General features: G+C 44.3%; 1 protein-coding gene across 1 annotated transcript in view; it reads left to right on the top strand.

The window, feature by feature from the left end:
- The window catches only part of LOC117509461 (multidrug and toxin extrusion protein 1-like), a 64760-nt gene that overhangs the window by 35116 nt on the left and 6853 nt on the right, over nucleotides 1-22791 (top strand). Inside the window, exons 7-11 of the mRNA XM_034169161.1 lie at nucleotides 14153-14250; nucleotides 15042-15155; nucleotides 15238-15305; nucleotides 15396-15504; nucleotides 17242-17317. Of these exons, the coding sequence (XP_034025052.1) occupies nucleotides 14153-14250; nucleotides 15042-15155; nucleotides 15238-15305; nucleotides 15396-15504; nucleotides 17242-17317 (465 nt within the window). The remainder of the gene's footprint in view (nucleotides 1-14152; nucleotides 14251-15041; nucleotides 15156-15237; nucleotides 15306-15395; nucleotides 15505-17241; nucleotides 17318-22791) is intronic.

Genomic DNA, 22791 nt, shown 5'->3' with positions numbered 1-22791 from the left:
TAATAAAACGTGCGCACAACATCATAAAACATGTGCACAATATAATAAATGAGCGCACATTCTCTCCACATGCAAAACATTTTGGCAATGACACTTCCAGGGCTCCGTAAAAAAATGCCTGTTTTTTACAAATAAAAAAATGGAATATTTTACAAAAGCTCATTTATCTGTAAACACCAACACACGACACATGTCACATTAACGTGTTGGTTACATAATGAATGACTGAACCAATCAGTGTTTAGCAGAGGCACATTTTACCCAGAATCCTTTGCGATCTGTCTGTGTTTTGTTACAAACCTCAGAATTAGTGCATTATTCAACATTAAAAGATACAAGGTCTATTAGAAAAGTATCAGACCTTATTATTTTTTTCAAAAACCATATGGATTTGAATCACGTGTGATTGCGTCAGACAAGCTTGAACCCTCGTGTGCATGCGTGAGTTTTTCCACGCCTGCGGTTGCGTCATTCGCCTGTGAGCAGGCTTTGAGTGGCGGTGCTGCATGGCGCAAAGCAACGCCATGATGAGCCTCACGGACATGTTCTGGCATGTCCAGGCACATCCACAATTTCTCGGATAATCACTCGATGGAAAAACCACCGGACAGCTGTCTGAACGCCATCTCAAAGCCGTCCTGTGAGACCAAAACGGAGGTGTTCCTTTGTCTCACTCCATCAGCAAATCGGTCGTGACACGCGAAGCCTCCGCTCGCTTTCCATAACAACATCTCTTGGTAAAAGTGAATCTGCCGGAAAAATGGTTGATGTCCAGCTCTTGTGATAACCAGAGAAATGGCAGACGACGGTCCCGGCTCCACAGAGCCATCCATTTAGAAATGATCCAGTGGTTGGGGCTCTCGATGGGGGCACGGAGCGCGGCGTGCTGAGCGTCCTTAAAGCCGTCCTTAAAGCTGTAGTAACAGTCCTTATTCTCTGTGAAGCCCGTAAAATTTTCACCGAAAGCCAGATAAATGTTTCGAACGGTTTCCAGCTGCCAGTCTCTAACAGTTTCTGAAAAATTCTGATGGAAAAAAAGGCCAAATCATTCCGCCATTTCCTGACAATGAAAATCCGCCGAGGGGGTGGACCACTCCTCACTCAAAGCCTGCTGATGCAACCGACAGGCATGGAGAAACTCACGCATTCGCACGAGGGTTCAAGCTTGTCTGACACAATCACACGTGATTCAAATCCATATGGTTTTTGAAAAATAATAAGGTCAGATACTTTTCTAATAGACCTCGTATATGTTATATTTTAACTTTGTACAAATGACAGAATTGACATTAATGGAGTTATTCTATCGGTATTAATGTTGTTTATCAATCAAAACCATAAGTCATCACTGCTTTATTTTCCAAGACCTCCGCCTGACCGGAGCGTTGTGATTGAGTAGAGAGTTGGGCTTTGTGGCTGCTCTCAGCTTGCTTCTGTGCTGGAAGCTATGTAGTAAACAAGAGCTTCCAGCAGGGAGCAAGATGTTCAAAGACAGAAATGTGGGCTCATTGTTTGGGTCTGTTGTAGCTTTTGATGCTACCAGAAGCGATCGTGGTATTAAAACTCAAATTTTCAGAATCAGAAGAAGTTTATTGCCATTGCAGTGAACAGGATTCACAGACTAGGAATTTGCTTCGGTACAATGGTGCAACATTAAGAAGAGATAAATGCTAGGATAAAATATAACATATGTGTCAAAATAAGATAAAATATAAGATAAAAAAAAGAAATATGAAATATGAAAGGCTGTGTGCAACAGAAAAATAAACAGAAAAAACAGTGCAGTGGGAGGAGTGCAATTAAAAACCAAAGTACATTGTCTAAAGTGACCCGTGATAAAATGATAAAGTGACAGAGTTAAGCTTAAGGTGACTGAGTTATGAGGAGTTCATGAGTCTAACGGCAGAGGGGAAGAAACTGTTCTTATGGTGGAGGTTCTGGTCCGGATGGACCGTAGCCTCCTGCCCGAGGGGAGTGGTTTGAACAGACCATGTGCAGGGTGAGAAGGGTCAGCTGTGATCCGACCTGCTCGGCCCAAAGTCCTGGAGACGTGTAGGTCGTGGAGAGATGGAAGGCTACAGCCGATCACCTTCTCAGCAGAGGCCACAATGCGCTGCAGTCTGTGTCTGTCCCTGGCTGTGGCCCTGGCGTACCACACCGTGATGGAGGAGCAGAGGATGGACTCGATGATGGCCGTGTAGAACTGCACCATCAGCTGGACAGGCAGATTGGCGTTCTTCAGCTGCCGCAGGAAGTACATCCTCTGCTGGGCCTTCTTGATGAGGGAGCTGATGGTTGACTCCCACTTGAGGGTCCTGGGTTGATGGTGGTGCCGAGGAAGCGGGTGACAGACCACAGTGGTGATGGGGCTGTGGGTGAGGGCGAGGGAGGGCGGGTGGGGGCTGTGGCTTTCCTGAAGTCCACGATCATCACTGTTTTCTGGGCGTTGAGCTCCAAGTTGTTGCTGCTGCACCAGGTCACCAGCCGGTCCACCTCCCTCCTGTAGGCAGACTCATCCCCATCCGAAATGAGTCCGATGAGGGTGGTGTCGTCCGCAAACTTGATGAGCTTTACAGAGTCGTGGCTGGAGGTGCAGCAGTTAGTGTACAGGGAGAAGAGCAGAGGGGAAAGGACACAGCCTTGTGGAGATCCTGTGCTGACTCCTGTGCCTCACACGCTGACTCCGGTCCGTCAGGAAGTCTGTGATTCCACCTGCAGGTGGAGTTGGGCACGTGGAGCAGAGAAAGCTTGTCCTGGAGCAAAGCTGGAAGGATGGTGTGAATGCAGAGCTGAAGTCCACAAACAGGATCCTAGCGTAGGTTCCTGGGGAGTCCAGGTGCTGCAGTGATGGAGTGCAGGGCCAGGTTTATGGCGTCATCTACAGACCTGTTGGCTCTGTAGGCAAAACTGCAGGGGGTCCAGGAGGGGGTCGGTGATGGACTTCAGGTGGATAAAACCAGGCGTTCGAAAGTCTTCATGACTACAGACATGAGAGCCACAGGACGGTAGTCATTAAGTCCAGTGACGCGTGGTTTCTTGGGGACTGGAACTATGATTGAGGACTTGAAACAGACTGGAACATGGCATGACTCCAGGGAGGTGTTGAAGATCCCCGTGAAGACTGGGGCCAGCTCATCAGCACAGTGTCTCAGGGTGGCAGGAGAGACACAGTCTGGGCCCGGGCCTTACGTGGATTCAGCCTTTTGAAATGTCTCCTCATGTCCTCCTCTTGGAACGAGAGGGCAACAGGGGGAGTGGGGAGGGCAGCAGTGAGAGGGGGGGGGTCCAGAGTGTTTGAATATCCAGTTGTGTGGGGGGTGGGGAGGTGTGAGTCCTTGTCTTCAAAGCATGAATAGAAGACGTTCAGGTCGTTGGCCAGCTTCAGGTCGTCAATAGAACGAGGTGCTTTGGGCTTGTAGTTGGTGATCTCTTTCAACCCCCTCCACACAGAGGCCGAGTCGTTGGCAGAGAACCTTTGCTGCATACGTGAACTGTACATGGATTTAGCCTTTTCCACCTCCTTGCTAAATCTGTACTTTGCACCTCTATAGCTGTCTCTGTCTCCTTCTCTGAAAGCCACCTCTTTCTGCTGACAGAGCTGCTGGAGTTTAGGTGTGAACCAGGGCTTGTCATTGTTATATCTCACCCTGGTATGCTGTGGGATGATGCTGTCTTCACAGAAATGAATATATGACGTCACAGTGTCTGTGTAGTCATCTAGACTGTCTGTTGAAGCTTCAAACATATCCCAATCCATGGCTTTAAAACTCCAGCTTTTGTGGCTTCTGTTTATTCTTCTCTACAAAATTCAAAACAGAAGTCAGACTACCAGAGCAAGAATTTTAGCTGAGGAAGCTTCTGCGATTTGAAGCGAAACATCCTCGCATCAAGCAACCAGTCCAGTCAAAGATTCAAGCTTCTCTACTATGTGTGTGTTGGTGTTACATATAAATGTGCTTTTGTGAAATATGCTTTTTTTTATTTCTAAAAAAAAATGGCATTTGCAAAGTAAAGCCAAGTTGTGATTTATTTATATATATATATGCTATAATATAAAACCAGTGTCAAAATAAATAGAACACTGCCATCTACTGGTGCCTAGACACTTCGTACTTAGGGCGAATACTGCGATGAACACTACTGGCCTTTAGATGGCAGTAGAGTCTGAAAACTTTCCAAAACAAAATTACAGATAATCCATGTCTGCTACATTTAAGATGTGTGAAATTTAATTTAGGCAAACTGAATTTCAGATATATATATTACTAGCAAGTCATTAAAGAGCAAACAGAATCGATTGCAATGATTCCAATTGAAAATAATGGCGAAGCAACCTGAGCTTCTTCTGGCCTTTTTTACATAAAACAACACAATAACAACGTCTATAAACCCAGAGAATATATTCAAGAGAGTATGGGCACAACATATAAAGAGTTTAATGCTGTTGTCCGTGTGGAGCCTGATCAGAGCGTCGCAAATGCATTTCTTCTGTCGTGAATGTACTGAGGTTACCCATAATGCACTTTGTGGAGACACAATGTCCACACTAAACCTTCAAAATTAGTGCATTACTTTAAAACTAAAACATATATCTGATGTTTTCACTTTATAAAACAAGACATGTCGTTAATTTAAATAACTTTTCCAAAATAGTTTGGTTAAAATTTAAACCATAAGTTAAAATTGTATGCCTCTGGATGACTTGGGTGATATTGCCCACACATCCGTATGGGGTCAGAAGAAATGAGTTTTCTTTTCTGTGACCAGTTCTCCTTTGTCTGCAGAGGATAGATCAGTTTTCCTCCTGGAAACCAGCTCTCCTCTGTTTGCAGAAGATAGAGCTGTGGTCTCCCACAAAACATTAACAGGTAGGTACTCAAATCTTTGATTTCGGACTTCACAAATGTTTATAATTGTTAAGCTTTGTTCACCACGCCAGCAAATTAGGTTAGCGGTCCTAAAATTTATTGGACAATAATTAATCCGCTGATGTTTTTCAAAGTTAACTGAAAAGCTAATCTGATAATGAAACAATTAGCTCGATAATTATCAGTTAGCGGATTAGCGGAACTGTGCCCACCACTGTTGGGATGTATAATTCACAAAGCGGTCTCTGTACATCTTCAAACATTTTTAATTTAACTCTGTCAAAATGAAGATGAAGCGTCCAGCCCCTCTCCAGGAGTTGGGTAGCAGAGCCCAAGCTGTGCGTGGAGGTGATCCCGACTATCTCTAGTCGGTATCTCTCAACACCCCGCACAAGCTCAGGCTCCTTCCCCCCTAGCGAGGTGACATTCCACGTCCCAACAGCCAGGGGCTGAGAGCATGGACCGGGCCGCTGGGCCACCCGCCCTCGACCGCCACCCAATCCTCTCTGCACCCGACCCCCATGGCCCCCTCTGCAGGTGGTGAACCCACAGGAGGGCGGGGCCCACATTATTCTTTCAGGCTGAGCCCGGCCGGGCCCCATGGCTAAGGCCCGACCACCAGGCGCTTGCGCGCGAGCCCCAACCCCAGGCCTGGCTCCAGGGTGGGACCCCGGCTCCGCCATACCGGGCGACGGCCATGGATGGATGGAAAATGAAGATGATTCTTCCTAATGGAAGGCTTGACAGCATTTAGCATACCCAGTGAGTAATATCCATCCATTCATTCCATTTTCTTCCGCTTTATCCGGAGTCAGGTCGCGGGGGCAGCAGCTCAAGCAAAGCCGCCCAGACCTCCCGATCCACACACACCTCCCCCAGCTCCTCCGGGGAAACCCCCAAGGCATTCCTAAGCCAGGCCGAGAGATGTAGTCCCTCCAGCGTGTCCTGGAACACCTCTACAGCGAGGCGTCCGGGGGGGGCAATCCGGGAAAAGATGCCCGAGCCAACCTCACACTGACTCCTTTCGACGTGGAGGAGCAGCGCCTCGACTCCGAGCTCCTCCCGAGTGACCGAGCTCCTCACCCTATTTCCACTTGAGGCAAGGACACTCCAACCGACCTGAAGAGGGCAAGCACCTTTTTTCCGGTCGGAACCATGGTCTTGGATTTGGAGGTGCTGATTTTCATCCTGGACGCTTCACACTTGGCTGCAAACTGCCCCAGTGCACACTGAAGGTCCTGATTTGACGAAGCCAACAGAACCACATTGTCCGCAAACAGCAGAGACGAGATTCTGTGGTTCCCAAACCAGACCCCCTCTACACCCTGGCTGCACCTAGAATTCTGTCCATAAAATAATGAACAGAACCGGTGGACAAAGGGCAGGCCCTGGCAGAGGCCAACGGGCACTGGAAACAGGTTTTGACTTATACCGGCAATGCGAACCAAGTTCCTGCTATGGTCGTACAGGGGACCGGATAGCCCTTAGCAAAGGACCCCGGACCCTGTACTCCCGGAGCACTACCCACAGGGTGCCCCGAGGATACGGTTGACCGCCTTCTCCAGATCCACAAAACACATGTGGACTGGTTGGCCGAACTCCCATGAACCCTCGAGCACCCGATGGAGCATGTAGAGCTGGTCCAGTGTGCAGCGACCAGGACGAAAACCACACTGCTCCTCCTGAATCCGAGGTTCGACCAACGGTTGAATTCTCCTCTCCAGTACTCTGGAATAGACCTTACCGGGAAGCTGAGGAGTGTGATCCCCCTATAGTTGGAACACACCCTCGGTCCCTCTTCTTAAACAGAGGGACCACCACCCGGTCTGTCAATCCAGAGGCAACTGTCCCCGATCGCCACGTGATGTTGCAGAGGCGTGTCAGCCAAGACAGTCCCACAACATCCAGAGACTTAAGGTACTCAGGACGGATTTCATCCACCCCAGGAGCCTTGCCACCGAGGAGCTTTCTAACCACCTTGGTGACTTCGGCCTGGGTAATGGAGTGAGTCTGCCTCTGAGTCCCCAGTCTCTGCTTCCTCTTCAGAAGACGCGACGATGGGATTGAGGAGATCCTCAAAGTACTCCTTCCACCGCCTGACAGCATCCCCAGTCAGGGTCAACAGCTCCCCACCCACACCGTAAACAGTGCTGGTGGAGAGCTACTTCCGCCTCCTGAGGCGTCGGACGGTTTGCCAGAATCTCTTCGAGGCCGACCGATAGCCCTCCTCCATAGCCTCCCCGAACTCCTCCCAGACCCGAGTGTTTGCCTCTACGACCACACGGGCTGCGGCACAGTTGGCCTGCTGGTACCAGTCAGCTGCCTCTGGGGTCCCACCTACCAACAAAGATAAGTAGGACTCCTTCTTCAGCTTGACGGCATCCCTTGCTTCCGGTGTCCCACCACCGGGTTCGAGGATTGCTGCCGTGACAGGCACCAGAGACCTTGCGACCACAGCTATGACGGCCGCATCGACAGTGGAGGTGGAGAACATGGTGCACTCGGACTCCATGTCTCCAACCTCCCCCAGGATGTTGGAGAAGCTCTCCTGGAGGTGGGAGTTGAAGACCTCGCTGACAGAGGGTTCCGCCAGTCGTTCCCAGCAGACCCTCACGATATGTTTGGGCCTGCCAGGTCTGACTGGCTTCCCTCCCCTCCCAGCGGATCCAACTCACCACCAGGTGGTGATTGGTCGACAGCTCTGGCCCCTCCTTCACTTGATGTCTGAGACATGTAGCCGAAGGTCAGATGATATGACTACAAAGTCGATCATCGACCTCCGGCTCAGGGTGTCCTGGTGCCACGTGCACTTATGGACACCCTTGTGCTCGAACATGGTGTTTGTTGGTGGACAAACTGTGACTAGCACAGAAGTCGGGTTCAGATCGGGGAGGCCGTGCGTTCCCGACCACAACCCTCCAGGTCTCACTGTCGTCGCCCACGTGGGCGTTGAAATCCCCAGGAGAACAATGGAGTCCCCAGTCGGAGCACTATCTAGTACCACTCCCAGGGACTCCAGGAAGGTCGGGTACTCTGCACTGCCTCTCGGCCCATAGGCCGAGACAACGGTGAGAGACCTATCCCCGACCCGAAGGCATAGGGACGTGAACCCTCTCGTTCACCAGAGTGAACTCCAACACATGGCGACTGAGCTGGAGAGCAGTGAGCAATGCGACTCCAGCTCTCCGCCTCTCCCCGTGGGCAACGCCAGAAAAATGAAGCGTCCAGCCCCTCTCCAGGAGTAGGGTACCAGAGCCCAAGCTGTGCGTGGAGGTGAGCCCGACTAGCTCTCGTCGGTATCTCTCAACCTCCTGCACAAGCTCAGGCTCCTTCCCCCCTAGCGATGGTGACATTCCACCTCCCAGTAGCCAGGGCTGTGAGCATGGACCGGGCTGCCAGGCCACCCACCCTTGACCGCCATGACCAGTATAAAATCAAGGACCAAGACGTCACCCGGTATGGGGAGCCGGGGCCCCACCCTGGAGGTTGGGGCTCGCACACGAGCGCCTGGTGGTCGGGCCTTAGCCCATGGGGCCCGGCCGGGCTCAGCCCAAAAGAGCGACGTGGGCCTGCCCTCCTGTGGGTTCACCACCTGCAGAGGGGGCCATGGGGGTTGGGTGCAGAGAGGATTGGGTGGCGGTTGAGGGCGGGTGCCCCGGCGGCCCGGTCCATGCTCACAGCCCAGTGAGTAATATTTAGAGTGAATTCCACCCCCCAGTGTCAGTGCAGTTACAGCTAAACTGATGTCTGTCAGTATTCAAACATTGTTATCATAATATTCCTTTTTTTCATCTCTACATATTAACCCAGAAGAAGAAGCTGTGTTCATTTATATACATGTCTGTCTGATGCCTTCAAATCCTTCATCAGTTCCCGAGTTGTAAACCTGAGACCCTGTTGAACCTTGGAACAAAGGTTTAATTCTTTAGATTAAAAAACAAAAACAAAGCAGTAACCTCTGATTTTACAGGTCACCTATTAAATACAGCCAAATGTTCCCCAGTTAACCCTTAGTAATGCAAATTGCTGAGGTTTCTTAAATTTTCTTGTCATACCCACTGAAAATCTGGAAAAATGAGTATCAACTGGAAAAAAATATATTAAGTATTCTTTTTAATTTAATTTTAATTTAATTTAATTAGCTTATAATGCGCCAAATCACAGCAAAAGCCATCTCAAGGCGCCTTACATAAAACAAGTCAACATAAAATCGAATAAATAATTAAAAATGAATAAAAAATTCAAATACATAAATAAAAACAGAAGTAAAAGAATAAAACAAAAATAAAAACTATCCATAAGAAAGAGAATAAAAATAGGTTTTGAGTCTTGACTTAAAAATGTCCACAGACTCAGACTGCCTCACGGTCGCAGGAAGACTGGTCCACAGGGTGGGTGCACGATATGAAAAGGCTCTTTGACCTGCTGACTTCTTCTTCACCCTGGGAACACAGAGAAGTCCCGCATCCTGCGACCCGCAAAGCCCGGGCCGGCACGTGGAGTTCTACCAGATCAGCCAGATAAGATGGCGTCAGTCCATGAACAACCTTATAAGTCAATAACAAAACCTTAAAATCTGCTCTCACAGAGACAGGGAGCCAGTGCAAAGATGCCAAAATGGGTGTGATATGTTGAGACCTTCTGCTACGTGTCAGAAGTCTGGCGGCAGCATTCTGAACCAGCTGAAGACCCCTAATGCTGGACTGTGGTAACCCTAAAAATAGAACATTACAATAATCTAGTCTAGAAGAAAACAAAAGCATGAGCAATTATAATAAATAACTAGGACTGCAAGCAGTCATATACGGGCCCTCGTTCCGCGCGACCGCCTACCGAGGCCAGTGGGTACCATTGTGACCACATGTGGGCATGTGCATGCAGGGGCAACCACTCATCACACAGTTAAAATTTTAAACAAATCACACAGTGCATCAAGGAGTTATGACATGTTGATTGTTCATCCACTAGGGGGCGCTCAATGTACAAACAGAGGGGCTGGGTGTGTTCAGGGGCCAACCGTCATCATAGATGTGAAGTTTCAAGTCAATCAGGCAAAGCAATGAAGGAGTTATCATGACTTGATGTTCCATGGCAAAGGGTAAAAATGGCAGCACCATAGCGGCCACACCGTTCAACATAGAGAAACCTTTCAATAACTTTTGGTCAGTATCATCTTTGGATGCTGTCAAAGAAATTTGAAGTGCATTGGACAAAATGCCTAGGACGAGTTCGTTCAAATACAACGTGGAAATCATTTCAAAATGAGAAGAAAATTCAAAATGGCCGACTTCCTGTTTGGAGTAGACTCATGGTGCAAGAGACTTTTTTGTACGTCTATGCAAGTCACACATGTGTACCAATTTTCATCTCCCTACTCCAAAAAAACCCCTATGGGGAGGGTTTTTTAAAATTTTCAAGGGTTAACTATTGAGGCACTTTGCCCCGCCCATGGGCGAGGCCCCTATGAGTTGTAGGAGGTTGTCATGCTTGACCTGTGTATCAATTTTCATGATGATATGACAAAATTAAAGCCGTCAAAAGGAAGAACGTAATTTCATGGCGAAGGGGCGATATTCGGTACGCCACCACACAGAAGCCGTTACTGGTAAGTTCACGGCAATCATCGCCTACGTTCACTAACTTGTTCTGCATGTTTTAGAAGTGGAAGGAAGTTGATGGTGTTAAGTATGTGACATCAGTACCTGTTTAAGTATAATGTTCCATGGCGAAGGGTCAAAATGGCGGCGCCATAGCGGCCACACCCTTCGACATAAAGAAAAGCTTTCGATAACTTTTGGTCAGTATCGTCTGTGGATGATGTGGAAGAAATTTGAAGTGCATTGGAACAACATGTGGAAAACATGCCAAAATGAGAAGAAAATTCAAAATGGCCGACTTCCTGTTTGGAGTAGACCCATGGTGCAAGAGACTTTTTTGTACGTCTATGCAAGTCACACGTGTACCAATTTTCATCTCCCTACTCCAAAAAAACCCCTATGTGGAGGGGTTTTTGAAAGTTTGAAGGGGGCGCTATTGAGGCATTTTGCCCCGCCCATGGGCGATGCCCCTATGAATTGTAAGAGGTTGTCGTGCTCGACCTGTGTATTAATTTTCATGATGATGTGACAAAATTAAAGCCGTCAAAAGGAAAGAACGTAATTTTATGGCGAATGGGCAATATTCGGTACACCGCCACACGGCACAGCGTTTATTGCCTATGTTCACCAATTTGTTCTGCATGTTTTAAAAGTGGAATGAAGTTGATTGGGTTACGTATGTGACATCAGGACCTCTTAAAGTAAAAATAGGACATTTCCCGCCACCGGGGCGCCCCCCGGTGGTGGACTTAAGATATGTAGACGTTCAGGGCGGAGCCCTCATCATGTTCAGCACGTTTGAAGGATCTATGATGAAGTATGTGGGCGTGACAGCCGGTCGAAGTGAAATTGCGTGCTCCGAAAATCTCGCCAAAGTTTGACGACCCCTAGCAGCCACGCCTTTTGACTTAATTAGAATCTTTTGATAACTTTTGATCACCATTGTGTTGTGATGATTTTGACCAAATTTGAAGACAATCGGATCAATCCCTAGGACGAGTTCGTGGAAATGGCCAAAAATGGCAAATTTGCTCAAAATCGAAACTTAAAATCAAAATGGCCGACTTCCTGTCGATATTTCACCATGACAGTAAGAGACTTTTTCGTGCGTCCTGGCATGGTAAATATGTGTACCGAATTTGTACTGGGGGACGATAAAAGGCCACCGTGAGGCTACGATGAAAAAATCCCAATGAGGAGGGGTTTTTGAAAATTTCTAGGGGGCGCTATTTCGCGATTTTTCTGTGACCATGTGCGACGCCCCCAAAATATCGAATTTCGGATCCGGCCGGACAACTTTGGAAAGTTTGAGTTTTTGAGCATGGGAAGAGGCCGAAATTTAGATTTCAAAATTGAGAATAAGAATAATAATAATAATAATAATAAACAGCGCAATTACAATAGGGTCCTCGTAGGACGTTGCCTACTCGGGCCCTAATAAATAATTACCATATGCAATTATTTTTCAATAATTGCATATGGAAATAAAGTAGAAATTCCACCTGGCTTGGTCATTGTTTGATAAATGGAATATGTGCAGTCAGGGAAAGTTTAGTTTGAAAGTTTTAGCCAAAGTGTATGGAAACACATGCATGTATACGCACACACACACACACACACACACACTCACTCTCATTGCTCACTTCATTAGGTACACCTGCTCAACTGCCTATTAAAGCAAATCTCTAAATTATCAGGAATATAGACATATTCAACAGGATCTGTTGAATATGTCTATATTCTGTTTAAATTCAGGTCTGAGGGCAAAAGGGGCTCCAGATAGGTAAGCGTAAGGTGTACCTCAAAAAGTGGCTGATTGTATATAACTCTTGGATTGACAGCTGAAATTTTCAAAAATCTGAATCTTGTCTTTGATTTCAGACATTTGGGAGCCGCAACCTCCTGAGAATTGGTGTCATTATGCAGCGGGCCATTCTTATTTTGTTGCTGGCTTGTTTCCCCTGCTGGGCCATTCTCCTAAACACTGAACTAATTCTGTTGGCTGTCCGACAAACTCCAGAAGTGGCAAGGTCAGCTGGTTCGAAATGCCCGTTCTACATTTTGTTGTATTCTTTAAACCCACCAAAGTTCTTGTTTGAATTCTGATTCTGAATCTCTTTCTAGACTGGCTCAGCTGTATGTGAAGATATTTATGCCTTCACTTCCTGTAAGTACCACTCCTGACAGTTCACCAGTGGTTCAGGTGGAAAATCTGACATCAGTCTTTTCTTTACAGGCTACATTTATGTTTGCATTGTTAACAAGATACCTGCAGAATCAGGTCCGTCTAAAAGTACACTCAACAAAAATATAAACGCAACACTTTTGGTTTGCTCCCATTTTGTATGAGATGGACTCAAAGATCTAAAACTTTTTTCCACATACACAATATCACCATTTCTCTCAAATATTGTTCACAAACCAGTCTAAATCTGTGATAGTAAGCACTTCTCCTTTGCTGAGATAATCCATCCCACCTCACAGGTGTGCCATACCAAGATGCTGATTAGACACCATGATTAGTGCACAGGTGTGCCTTAGACTGCCCACAATAAAAGGCCACTCTGAAAGGTGCAGTTTTATCACACAGCACAATGCCACAGATGTCACAAGATTTGAGGGAGCGTGCAATTGGCATGCTGACAGCAGGAATGTCAACCAGAGCTGTTGCTCGTGTATTGAATGTCATGTCTCTACCATAAGCCGTCTCCAAAGTCGTTTCAGAGAATTTGGCAGTACATCCAACCGGCCTCACAACCGCAGACCACGTGTAACCACACCAGCCCAGGACCTCCACATCCAGCATGTTCACCTCCAAGATCGTCTGAGACCAGCCACTCGGACAGCTGCTGAAACAATCAGTTTGCATAACCAAAGAATTTCTGCACAAACTGTCAGAAACCATCTCAGGGAAGCTCATCTGCATGCTCGTCGTCCTCATCGGGGTCTCGACCTGACTCCAGTTCGTCGTCGTAAACCGACTGAGTGGGCAATTGCTCACATTCGCTGGCGTTTGGCACGTTGGAGAGGTGTTCTCTTCACGGATGATGCGAAGGAGATGCGTTGCACTGCATGAGGCAAATGGTGGTCACACCAATACTGACTGGTATCCCCCCCCCAATAAAACAAAACTGCACCTTTCAGAGTGGCCTTTTATTGTGGGCAGTCTAAGGCACACCTGTGCACTAATCATGGTGTCTAATCAGCATCTTGGTATGACACACCTGTGAGGTGGGATGGATTATCTCAGCAAAGGAGAAGTGCTCACTATCACAGATTTCGACTGGTTTGTGAACAATATTTGAGGGAAATGGTGATATTGTGTATGTGGAAAAAGTTTTAGATCTTTGAGTTCATCTCATACAAAATGGGAGCAAAACCAAAAGTGTTGCATTTATATTTGTGTTGAGTATATTATCAATGAGCATTTGCTGAAATATTTCATGAGCTAAATTCCTGTTATATAGCCAATTCTTGTTCCTTTTAGTCCATCATTTGGCCGCAAGTTATCACGGGCATCTTTGTCAATTTGCTAAATGCCCTCATCAACTACATCGTTCTCTATGTGATAAACCTGGGAGTGGCGTAAGTATCACCTCTTATGCCGCACGCCGTACTGCCGATAATCCTTCAGTATTATCGATGTTGCTACATGACCATTGTCATACAGTAAAACCATCTTTGCAGAGGTTCTGCCGTTGCCAACGCTATTTCCCAGTTCATCATGGCTGCAAGTCTTTATGTGTACATCATCTGGAATGGTCTCCATAAGGCCACCTGGGGAGGTGAGATCGAGCAAATTTGCGACGTAGGATGGTCAGTTTGCAGCAGTGGTCTAAATTAACCAAAACAAATAAAATATGTTTGACAGTTTGAAGGTGTATATTCCCTTTGTCAGCTTATCACAAAGTAGACAAATTTACTGGGTTAGGGTTAACCCTTGCTGCTTGAGGTTGCTGGTTAACATTTAAATCTCACAACTATACATGAAGCACCAGGACTTTAAAGACTTGGAACTTCTGGAAAGGTATCATTGCCAAACAGCTGTCCGACTTCTCACATGGGTCAAAATCCTGAACTGTTTCCAGACAAGGCAAACTGTAATCAATGGGAGACAAATTGAAAGGTACTACACCTTTAAACTGGAGCTCAAGAATTGAAAACTCAAATTCAGTAAATTTATTCCATAGTTTATAGGCATGCAGATAAGCTTTGTTAGAAGAAATTCTACCCTTTAAATGTTTACAAATCAATTTTGAGGAGCGATAATCACAATGTTACTGAAATTTATGCTTGAAGACATCTATAATCTTTGATATGTTCATAATTCTTCATTACAATGTAGCCACCAAGGGGCGCCTCAGGCAATCTTGGTGGGGAAAAATAGAAAAGTTTGGCATCACTGAGGCCATTAACCTTTTGCAAATAAAGTGACTCTTGGTTTAATATGACGCCAGTGGCTGATGCTAATAATTTTGACAAATACAGTTTATTGTTAAAGAAGTGATCATAAACGTCTGGTTTCTGAGTCAGTTCTGATTGGCTCATTAGAGTATTTGTTTGGTTGATTACACAGGCTGGACTACAGAGTGTCTGCAGGACTGGGGATCTTACATGCGCCTGGCCATCCCCAGTATGGTCATGCTCTGTGTTGAGTGGTGGACATATGAGATTGGTGGTTTTCTGGCAGGTAATTCTTATTTTGAAGTAATCTACGGTAGTCAGTACACGAGTGACATCTAAACAGTTATTTTGTTATGTTTTGTCTACAGGTCTAATAAGTGAGGTGGAACTTGGCGCTCAATCGGTTGTATACGAACTGTCAAATGTTGCATATATGGTGACTGTTGTCTCTACGATCAAACACAGATGACACACAGAATCTCACTGAATGTGATGTTGATTGTTACAGATGTTTGTTCTTTTTAAGTTCCCTTTGGGTTTTGGTGTGGCAGCCAGCATCAGAGTGGGAAATGCTTTGGGAGCCAGAAACACGGAAGAGGCCACAATGTCTGCTAAAGTCGCCATGTTTTGCGCCGGTTAGTACGGACTTTCTCTGCCAACTGCTTCATAAATTTTAAATGAGAGTAAAATGTGCAAGTTGTTGAGGTAACTGGAGTTGTTGTGGTCATCCTTGGCTTGCCTCTATGTACACATAATGCTCCTTATTTCAAACCTCTTAAGTTATTTCAACATAAAATAACAAACCTGTTGTCAGAGTTTGTCTGCAGAGAATCAGAAAACACATTGTCTGTTACACTTGACTGAGCTGGCACGAGTTCTATTTAAGCCCAATATCTTTGATCCATGTTTCCTTCTCTAAGAGGGATTTTTAATTTGTGAGAACTGACTAAGGACTGAAGGCCAGAGGATCCTTTGTTCGGTTCCCCGTTGCCATGACACATCTTGCAAGCTGACAGCTGTCAACTGACAGGCCAGTTGGCCTACAGGCGTCAGAGCAGAACTGGTTAATGTTATGATACTGAACAAAATTATAAACAGAAAATTGGACATTTTTAAATATTTTGTATGCTTAGTGTTAAGGAAATTACTCACCTCCATCACCTTAGCTTTACTGGTCAGTTTCCCACAGATGACAGACATTTCCACATTCGGACATCTATTTGGATTTCACTGAGATTCATTACAATGTGGGACCATGTGTCAAAATTCACACGCCAGTATCTTGTGTGGCCTCTGTTTGCATCTTGCGGTGCGTTATGTGTCCTGTGCATGTCAAAAAAATAATAACATAATAACCGCCCCGACTTGCGGCTGAGGAAGAGGAAGACGGATGTCTTGCTTCAGTTTGAAGTTTTTATTACCACAGAAGTGCCATCACTGAAGCACATTAGCAACACATGGGGAGGGGTATCTTAGCAACAATTCACAGTCATAACCAGATATACCTATTCTGAGCTGGGGTGGTAGCACATGGTCTGCAGGTGTGTGGTCGATTGATCGTTTTCCCAAACTGTCAAAACTGTTGTGTCCAGTGGCTGATAGAGAAGAGGACATTACAGCTGTAGTCAACATCCCAGCATTGAGCATGCCAACTCTGCGCTCTGTCATGACTTATGTCATCTGTGGCGCTACAATGCCTGACATTTCAGGACAGTTTGGGGTGGCCTTTTATCGTCCCCAGTACAAGGATTGTCTGAGTAATGTGCATGTTCTTTTGAAAGTGCTACAACATACCACACCTGTCTGGAGGGGGCAATGTCTCAAAAAGGGAGTGGCAAACCGTTGCACATGTCTAAACGTGTTTGTGCATTAAAAACAATAGTACTTACAGAAAAAAACTGGTAATCTTTTACCGCTGTTCATATTTTAAAATTCAGAGTGTTGCGTTTATACTTTTGTTCAGTGTAGTTACTAGTGAGCTTGCTGACAGATCTCTAGTTCTACCTTGGGATAGAACCCTGTCGACTCAGGACTCACCGGAACTGTGGAACAAAATGATTTTCCTGTGGACCCGTTCACATGAAAAATGCAGTTATTTAATATGGTTAAAGTTGGTAAAGTGAACTTTGCGTTTAAATGTACAGTAATTTCTGGGTTTTGACATAAAACATTTTAAGAACATCGCTCAAGCTGACAGCCTGAACTGTCTTTATAGTGCTGCTTTGCGAGAAATACTTTAATAAATAAGATCATGTCACTGAAACACAGAAGGCTGAAGAAGGTTTCTGACCAAAATGTTGACTCACATGTTAAGACTTTGATTGCTGTCACAAAGATTGTATAATGATTCTGGTTAATTCTGTGCCCTCTAGTGTCAGTGTCCGTGTCCTTGACAGTGATCATTGGCAGCCTGAAGGATCATATCGCTTATGTCTTCACATATGATGAGTGAGTAGTTTATGTTTCGAAGGATCGGTTCATTTGATATCTTGTCTGTTAGGGTGTTATGTAAAAATGTTGGAGATAAAGAGCACTTACAGGACCTTTACCACTGCTGAAAAGAAATCTCATCTCATCTTCAGCCGCTTATCCAGGATCGGGTCGCGGGGCAACAGCTCTAGCAGGGGACTCAGACTTCCCTTTCCCGGGCCACATTGACCACCTCTTATTGGGGAATCCCCAGGCGTTCCAGGCCAGTGTGGAGATATAATCTCTCCCCCTAGTCCTGGTTCTTCCCCAGGGTCTCCTCCCAGAAGGAGGAGCTGCGTCAGTCACAGTCAGTCAGAGCTGCAAAAAGTTTGTACCTGAGTTTTCAGAGGTGGTGTTTGTGGTTGCCATCTGCCACGCCGGTGTTTGCCAACCCGGACAGTGGGAATACCACCTCAACCGGCAACTTAGCCCCGCGACTGGACAGCAACAACGTCCGAGGCCCAACGTGGTGAATTCACTGAGGCCGCGCGCTGCGTCATTAGAACCGCGCGTCACGAGTACCGCTTCCCCGAGGACTCGTGCAGCCACCGCGCATCCATCAGCGCGGAAACACCGAGGCCGCGCGGCACCAGCGCAGTGCAGATCCATCCCGGTGACAAACAACGCAGGCTGTTAACATCGGCGATCGACAAGCTGCTCATAAGCCGACCATGGGGCCTAAGAAGGTTCTGACAGCGGAGGAAGGTGACGATATTAAAAAGTCTCTGGACTTTTTATCAGAGGAGATTTCTGTTGTGAAGCAGCAACAGAAATCAATCATGGATCTGGTGGAGGAGGTGAAGGCATTACGGCTCCAGAATGCCGAGAAAGACCGGCATCTGGTGCAGCTGGAAAATAGAGTGGCTGAATTGGAGCAGTACACCAGAATCAACGACGTCATCATCACAGGTCTTCACATCAAACCACGGTCCTACGCACGGGCGGTAACAGATGAGAGCGGAGGGAGCCCAGTGAACAGGAGGTCAGCTCTGTGGAAAAACAGGTTGCTGATTTCCTCCTATCTAAAGGTATAGAAATGGATTTAAATAACATTGAAGCGTGCCACCCTCTGCCCCGGAGAAATGACGGTGATAAACGAACCGTCATCATGAGATTCATCAACAGAAAACACAGAACAGCACTGTTAAAACAAGGAAGAAAAACTGAAAGGGACAAACGTATTCATCAATGAACATCTCACCAAACGGAATGCCGACATCGCCAGGAAAGCACGCTTCTTGAAGAAACAGGGAAAAATCCAGCACACATGGACTTCAAACTGTAAAATATTCATCAAACTGAACGGATCACCAGAACAAGCAAAAGTCATGGCAATAAGGAACATCGAGGAGCTGGACAAATATGAACAATAGTGTTTCTTAAAGCGAGGATCTGGACAGATATGACCAATAAGGTATGAGGACACAAACACATCACAACACCATGACGCAGACCAGAGGAACCTATTCATCTACTACCTATTCATCTACATCTGGAGACAAGAAGGATATAACTCAAAGGATTGCTGATCATGGAAAAGTAGAACTGAGAACATTTAAATACACAGACCACAATGTACTGGACTTGGAGCACGATATAGACCCGGACAATAATTCTTCTCAAATATCAATGACAGTTGTTGCTATTATACAGATGAACAGTTTAATCGGATCATTAAAACGGATAACAAATTATCAATAATCCATTTCAACAGCAGAAGTCTATATGCAAACTTTAACAACATTAAAGAATATTTAAGTCAGTTTAAAAAATATTTAACATAATTGCTATATCAGAAACATGGATCAATGAAGATAAAGGAATGGATTTTGAACTGGATGGATATGAATTTAATTGTGTAAACAGAAAAAATAGAGTGGAGGAGGAGTGGCTGTGTATGTGGATAAGAACATGGATTATAAAATAGTAGACAATATGACAACTGTGATTGATAACTTATTAGAATGTATAACTATTGAAATATGTGAAGAAAAAAGCAAAAATGTATTAGTCAGCTGTATATATAGAGCACCAGGATCTAGTATTGAAACATTCACTGACTGTATGGGAAAAATGTTCTCAAAAACTAATCAAAAAACTGTGTTCATTTGTGGTGACTTAAATATTGATCTGCTCAATCCAAATAAGCATAAAATAACAGATGAATTTATCAGTATAATGTACAGTATGAGTTTATATCCAAAAATCACCAGGCCAAGCAGAATTACATCCCATAGTGCCACCTTAATTGATAATATATTCAGCAATGATATTGAGAATAACACTGTGAGTGGATTATTAATCAATGACATTAGTGATCATCTACCAGTTTTCATCGTTTATAATAGAAACCATCGGCGGAATCAGCCAGAGGAGAAAATAAAATACAGGCGAGTGCGGACAGAGGAAACATGAACACACTAAAGAAGGATTTACAGGAGCAAAACTGGGAAAAGGTATACAGTGAAAGTGATGTTGATAGTGCATATGAAACTTTTTTACAAATATTTACATCATTATATGATAAAAATTGTCCAATTAAACAAGACTACAGAAAACAAAAAATCCAAGCTCGACCATGGATGACGAAAGGGTTACGAAATGCATGTAATAAGAAAAATACACTGTATAGAGAATTCATAAACTAAAGACCTAAAGAGGCAGAAAATAGATATAAGAAATACAAAAATAGATTAACTAATATTATACGGGTATGTAGGAAGGAATATTATAGTAACATATTATATAATAACAAAAACAATATTAAAGGAATATGGGATATATTAAATAGCATTATCAAAAATGGTAATAAAAACAGAGTTACCCTCAGTATTTCATTGATAATAATGTCAAGAAGGAAAATAAGGATGAGGTAGTCAACGGTTTTAATAATTTTTTTGTAAATATTGGACCAAGCTTGGCAAGAAAAAATTCCCGATTCCCAACCTGAGGATTGGGATAATAATCTCATAGAAAGAAATCCCTGTTCAATGTTCCTCACAGCAGTGGATGGAAATGAAATTATAGACATTGTGAATAATTGTAAATATAAAACATCTACCGATTTAAATGAAATTGATATGGTGGTGGTAAAACAGGTCATTGAATGGATTGTAGAACCATTAACATACATCTGTAACTTATCATTTCAAACCGGTAAATTTCCCAATCAAATGAAAATAGCTAAGGTTGTGCCGCTGTATAAGACTGGGGATAGACACCACTTCACAAATTATAGACCTGTTTCTTTGCTTCCACAATTTTCCAAATTATTAGAAAAGTTATTCAATAATAGATTAGACAAATTCATAAATAAACATAAATTACTTACTGATAGTCAATATGGATTCAGAGCACATAGTTCAACATCACTTGCATTAATAGAATCAGTTGAGGAGATTACAAACGCCATAGACCACAATTACATTCAGTTGGAATATTTATAGACCTTAAAAAGGCTTTTGATACAATCAATCATGACATATTAATCAGTAAACTTGAACAGTATGGGATTAGGGGGTTGGTGTTGCACTGGGTGAGAAGCTACTTAAGTAACAGAAAACAGTTTGTGAAGTTGGGGGAATATACATCATCATGCTTGGACAATGCTTGTGGCGTCCCACAGGGGTCAGTATTGGGTCCAAAACTGTTTCTAATTTATATAAATGATATTGTCAATGTTTCCAAAATATTAAAATTAGTATTATTTGCAGATGACACAAGCATTTTTGTTCAGGGGGGGATTTGCAGGAGTTACTGAGGAGGATCAGTATAGAAATGGGAAAATTGAAAATATGGTTTGACAGAAACAATTATCATTAAACTTAAGTAAAACAAAATACATGTTATTTGGCTATTGTAATACAGACATACAGGTTCAGTTACAAGTCGAGGGGGTAGATATTGAAAGGGTACATGAAAATAAGTTTCTGGGGGTGATAATAGATGATAAGATAAACTGGAAGACTCATATAAAACATATACAAAGTAAACTGTCAAGAAGCATTTCAGTTCTAAACAAAGCGAAACATATTCTGGACCACAACTCACTCCGCATTCTTTACTGCTCACTGGTTTTACCATATTTACAGTACTGTGCAGAGGTATGGGGTAATACTTATAAAGGTACAACACAATCACTATCAGTAATGCAGAAAAGAGCTATAAGAATTATTCATAATACTGGCTATAGAGATCATACAAATCCACTATTTTTACAATCCAAATTCTTAAAATTCACAGACTTGGTTCATTTTCAAACAGTACAAATTGTGTATAAAGCAATAAACAATTTACTTCCAGCAAATATTAAAAATATGTTTTTTAACAGATCAGGGGATTACAGTCTGAGGGGGAAATTTAATTTAAAGCATCAGTGGGCACGAACAACATTAAAAGGTTTCTGTATTTCTGTCTGTGGGGTGAGGATGTGGAACAGATTGGGAGTGGGGCTCAAGCAATGTCCAAGCATGAACCAGTTCAAACAGCGGTACAAAAATATGTTTTTTTCTGGGTATAGGGAGGAGGAAGGGTAATGAGGGTTAGGGTGTTTTTGTTGTTTGCTTCGGCTTGTAAATATATAGTATTTGTATGTAAGTAGGTATGTGTAGGTGTATATTTATGTTTGTGTATATATACGTGTATATATGTATATGTGTATATATGTGTATGTTGATGTGTATATGTATGTGTGTGTATATATATGTATATATATATATATTGATATCGGTTTAGGTGTGTAGGAATTTATGTGTATATGTGGCAAAGGGTATTACTGGTTGTGGGGAAGAAGGGGTAGGGATAAATAAGCTGATGCTTCACCCTACCCCTTTTCGGACATGTTGGGTACACAGTAGGAACTTTTTTGTTGTTGTCTTTACTGATCTATCTTGTAATTGTTGTTGTATCAAATGTTCGAAATAAACAGTTTTCATTCATTCATTCATTCATTCATTCATTCATTCATTCATTCAAGGACATGCCTGGAACACCTCCCTAGGGAGGCACCCAGGAGGCATCCTTACCAGATGCCCAAACCACCTCAGCTGGCTCCTTTCAATGTGAAGAAGCAGCGGCTGTACTCCGAGCTCCCCACAGATGACCGAACGTCTCACCCCATCTCTAAGGGAGCCACCAGCCACCCTCCTAAGGAAGCCCATTTCAGCCGCTTGTACCCACAATCTCGTTCTTTTGGTTATGACCCAACCTCATGACCATAGGTGAGAGTAGGAACAAAGATTGACCAATCGATCGAGAGCGTCACCTTTTGGCTCAGTTCCCTTTTCGTCACAACAGTACGGTAAAGTGAATGCAACACAGCCCATGCTGTGCTGATTCTCCACCCAATCTCACTCTCCATTGTCCCCTCACTCGTGAACAAGACCCCAAGATACTTGAACTCCCCTACTTGGGGCAAGACCGTATCCCTACCTGTAGTAGGCAATCCATTGGTT

The sequence above is a fragment of the Thalassophryne amazonica genome, chromosome 4 (genome assembly GCF_902500255.1).
Source record: "Thalassophryne amazonica chromosome 4, fThaAma1.1, whole genome shotgun sequence".
Lineage (NCBI taxonomy): Eukaryota > Metazoa > Chordata > Actinopteri > Batrachoidiformes > Batrachoididae > Thalassophryne > Thalassophryne amazonica.
The sequence above is the reverse complement of the archived record's forward strand: the minus strand, read 5'-3'. Positions and strand labels throughout refer to the sequence as shown.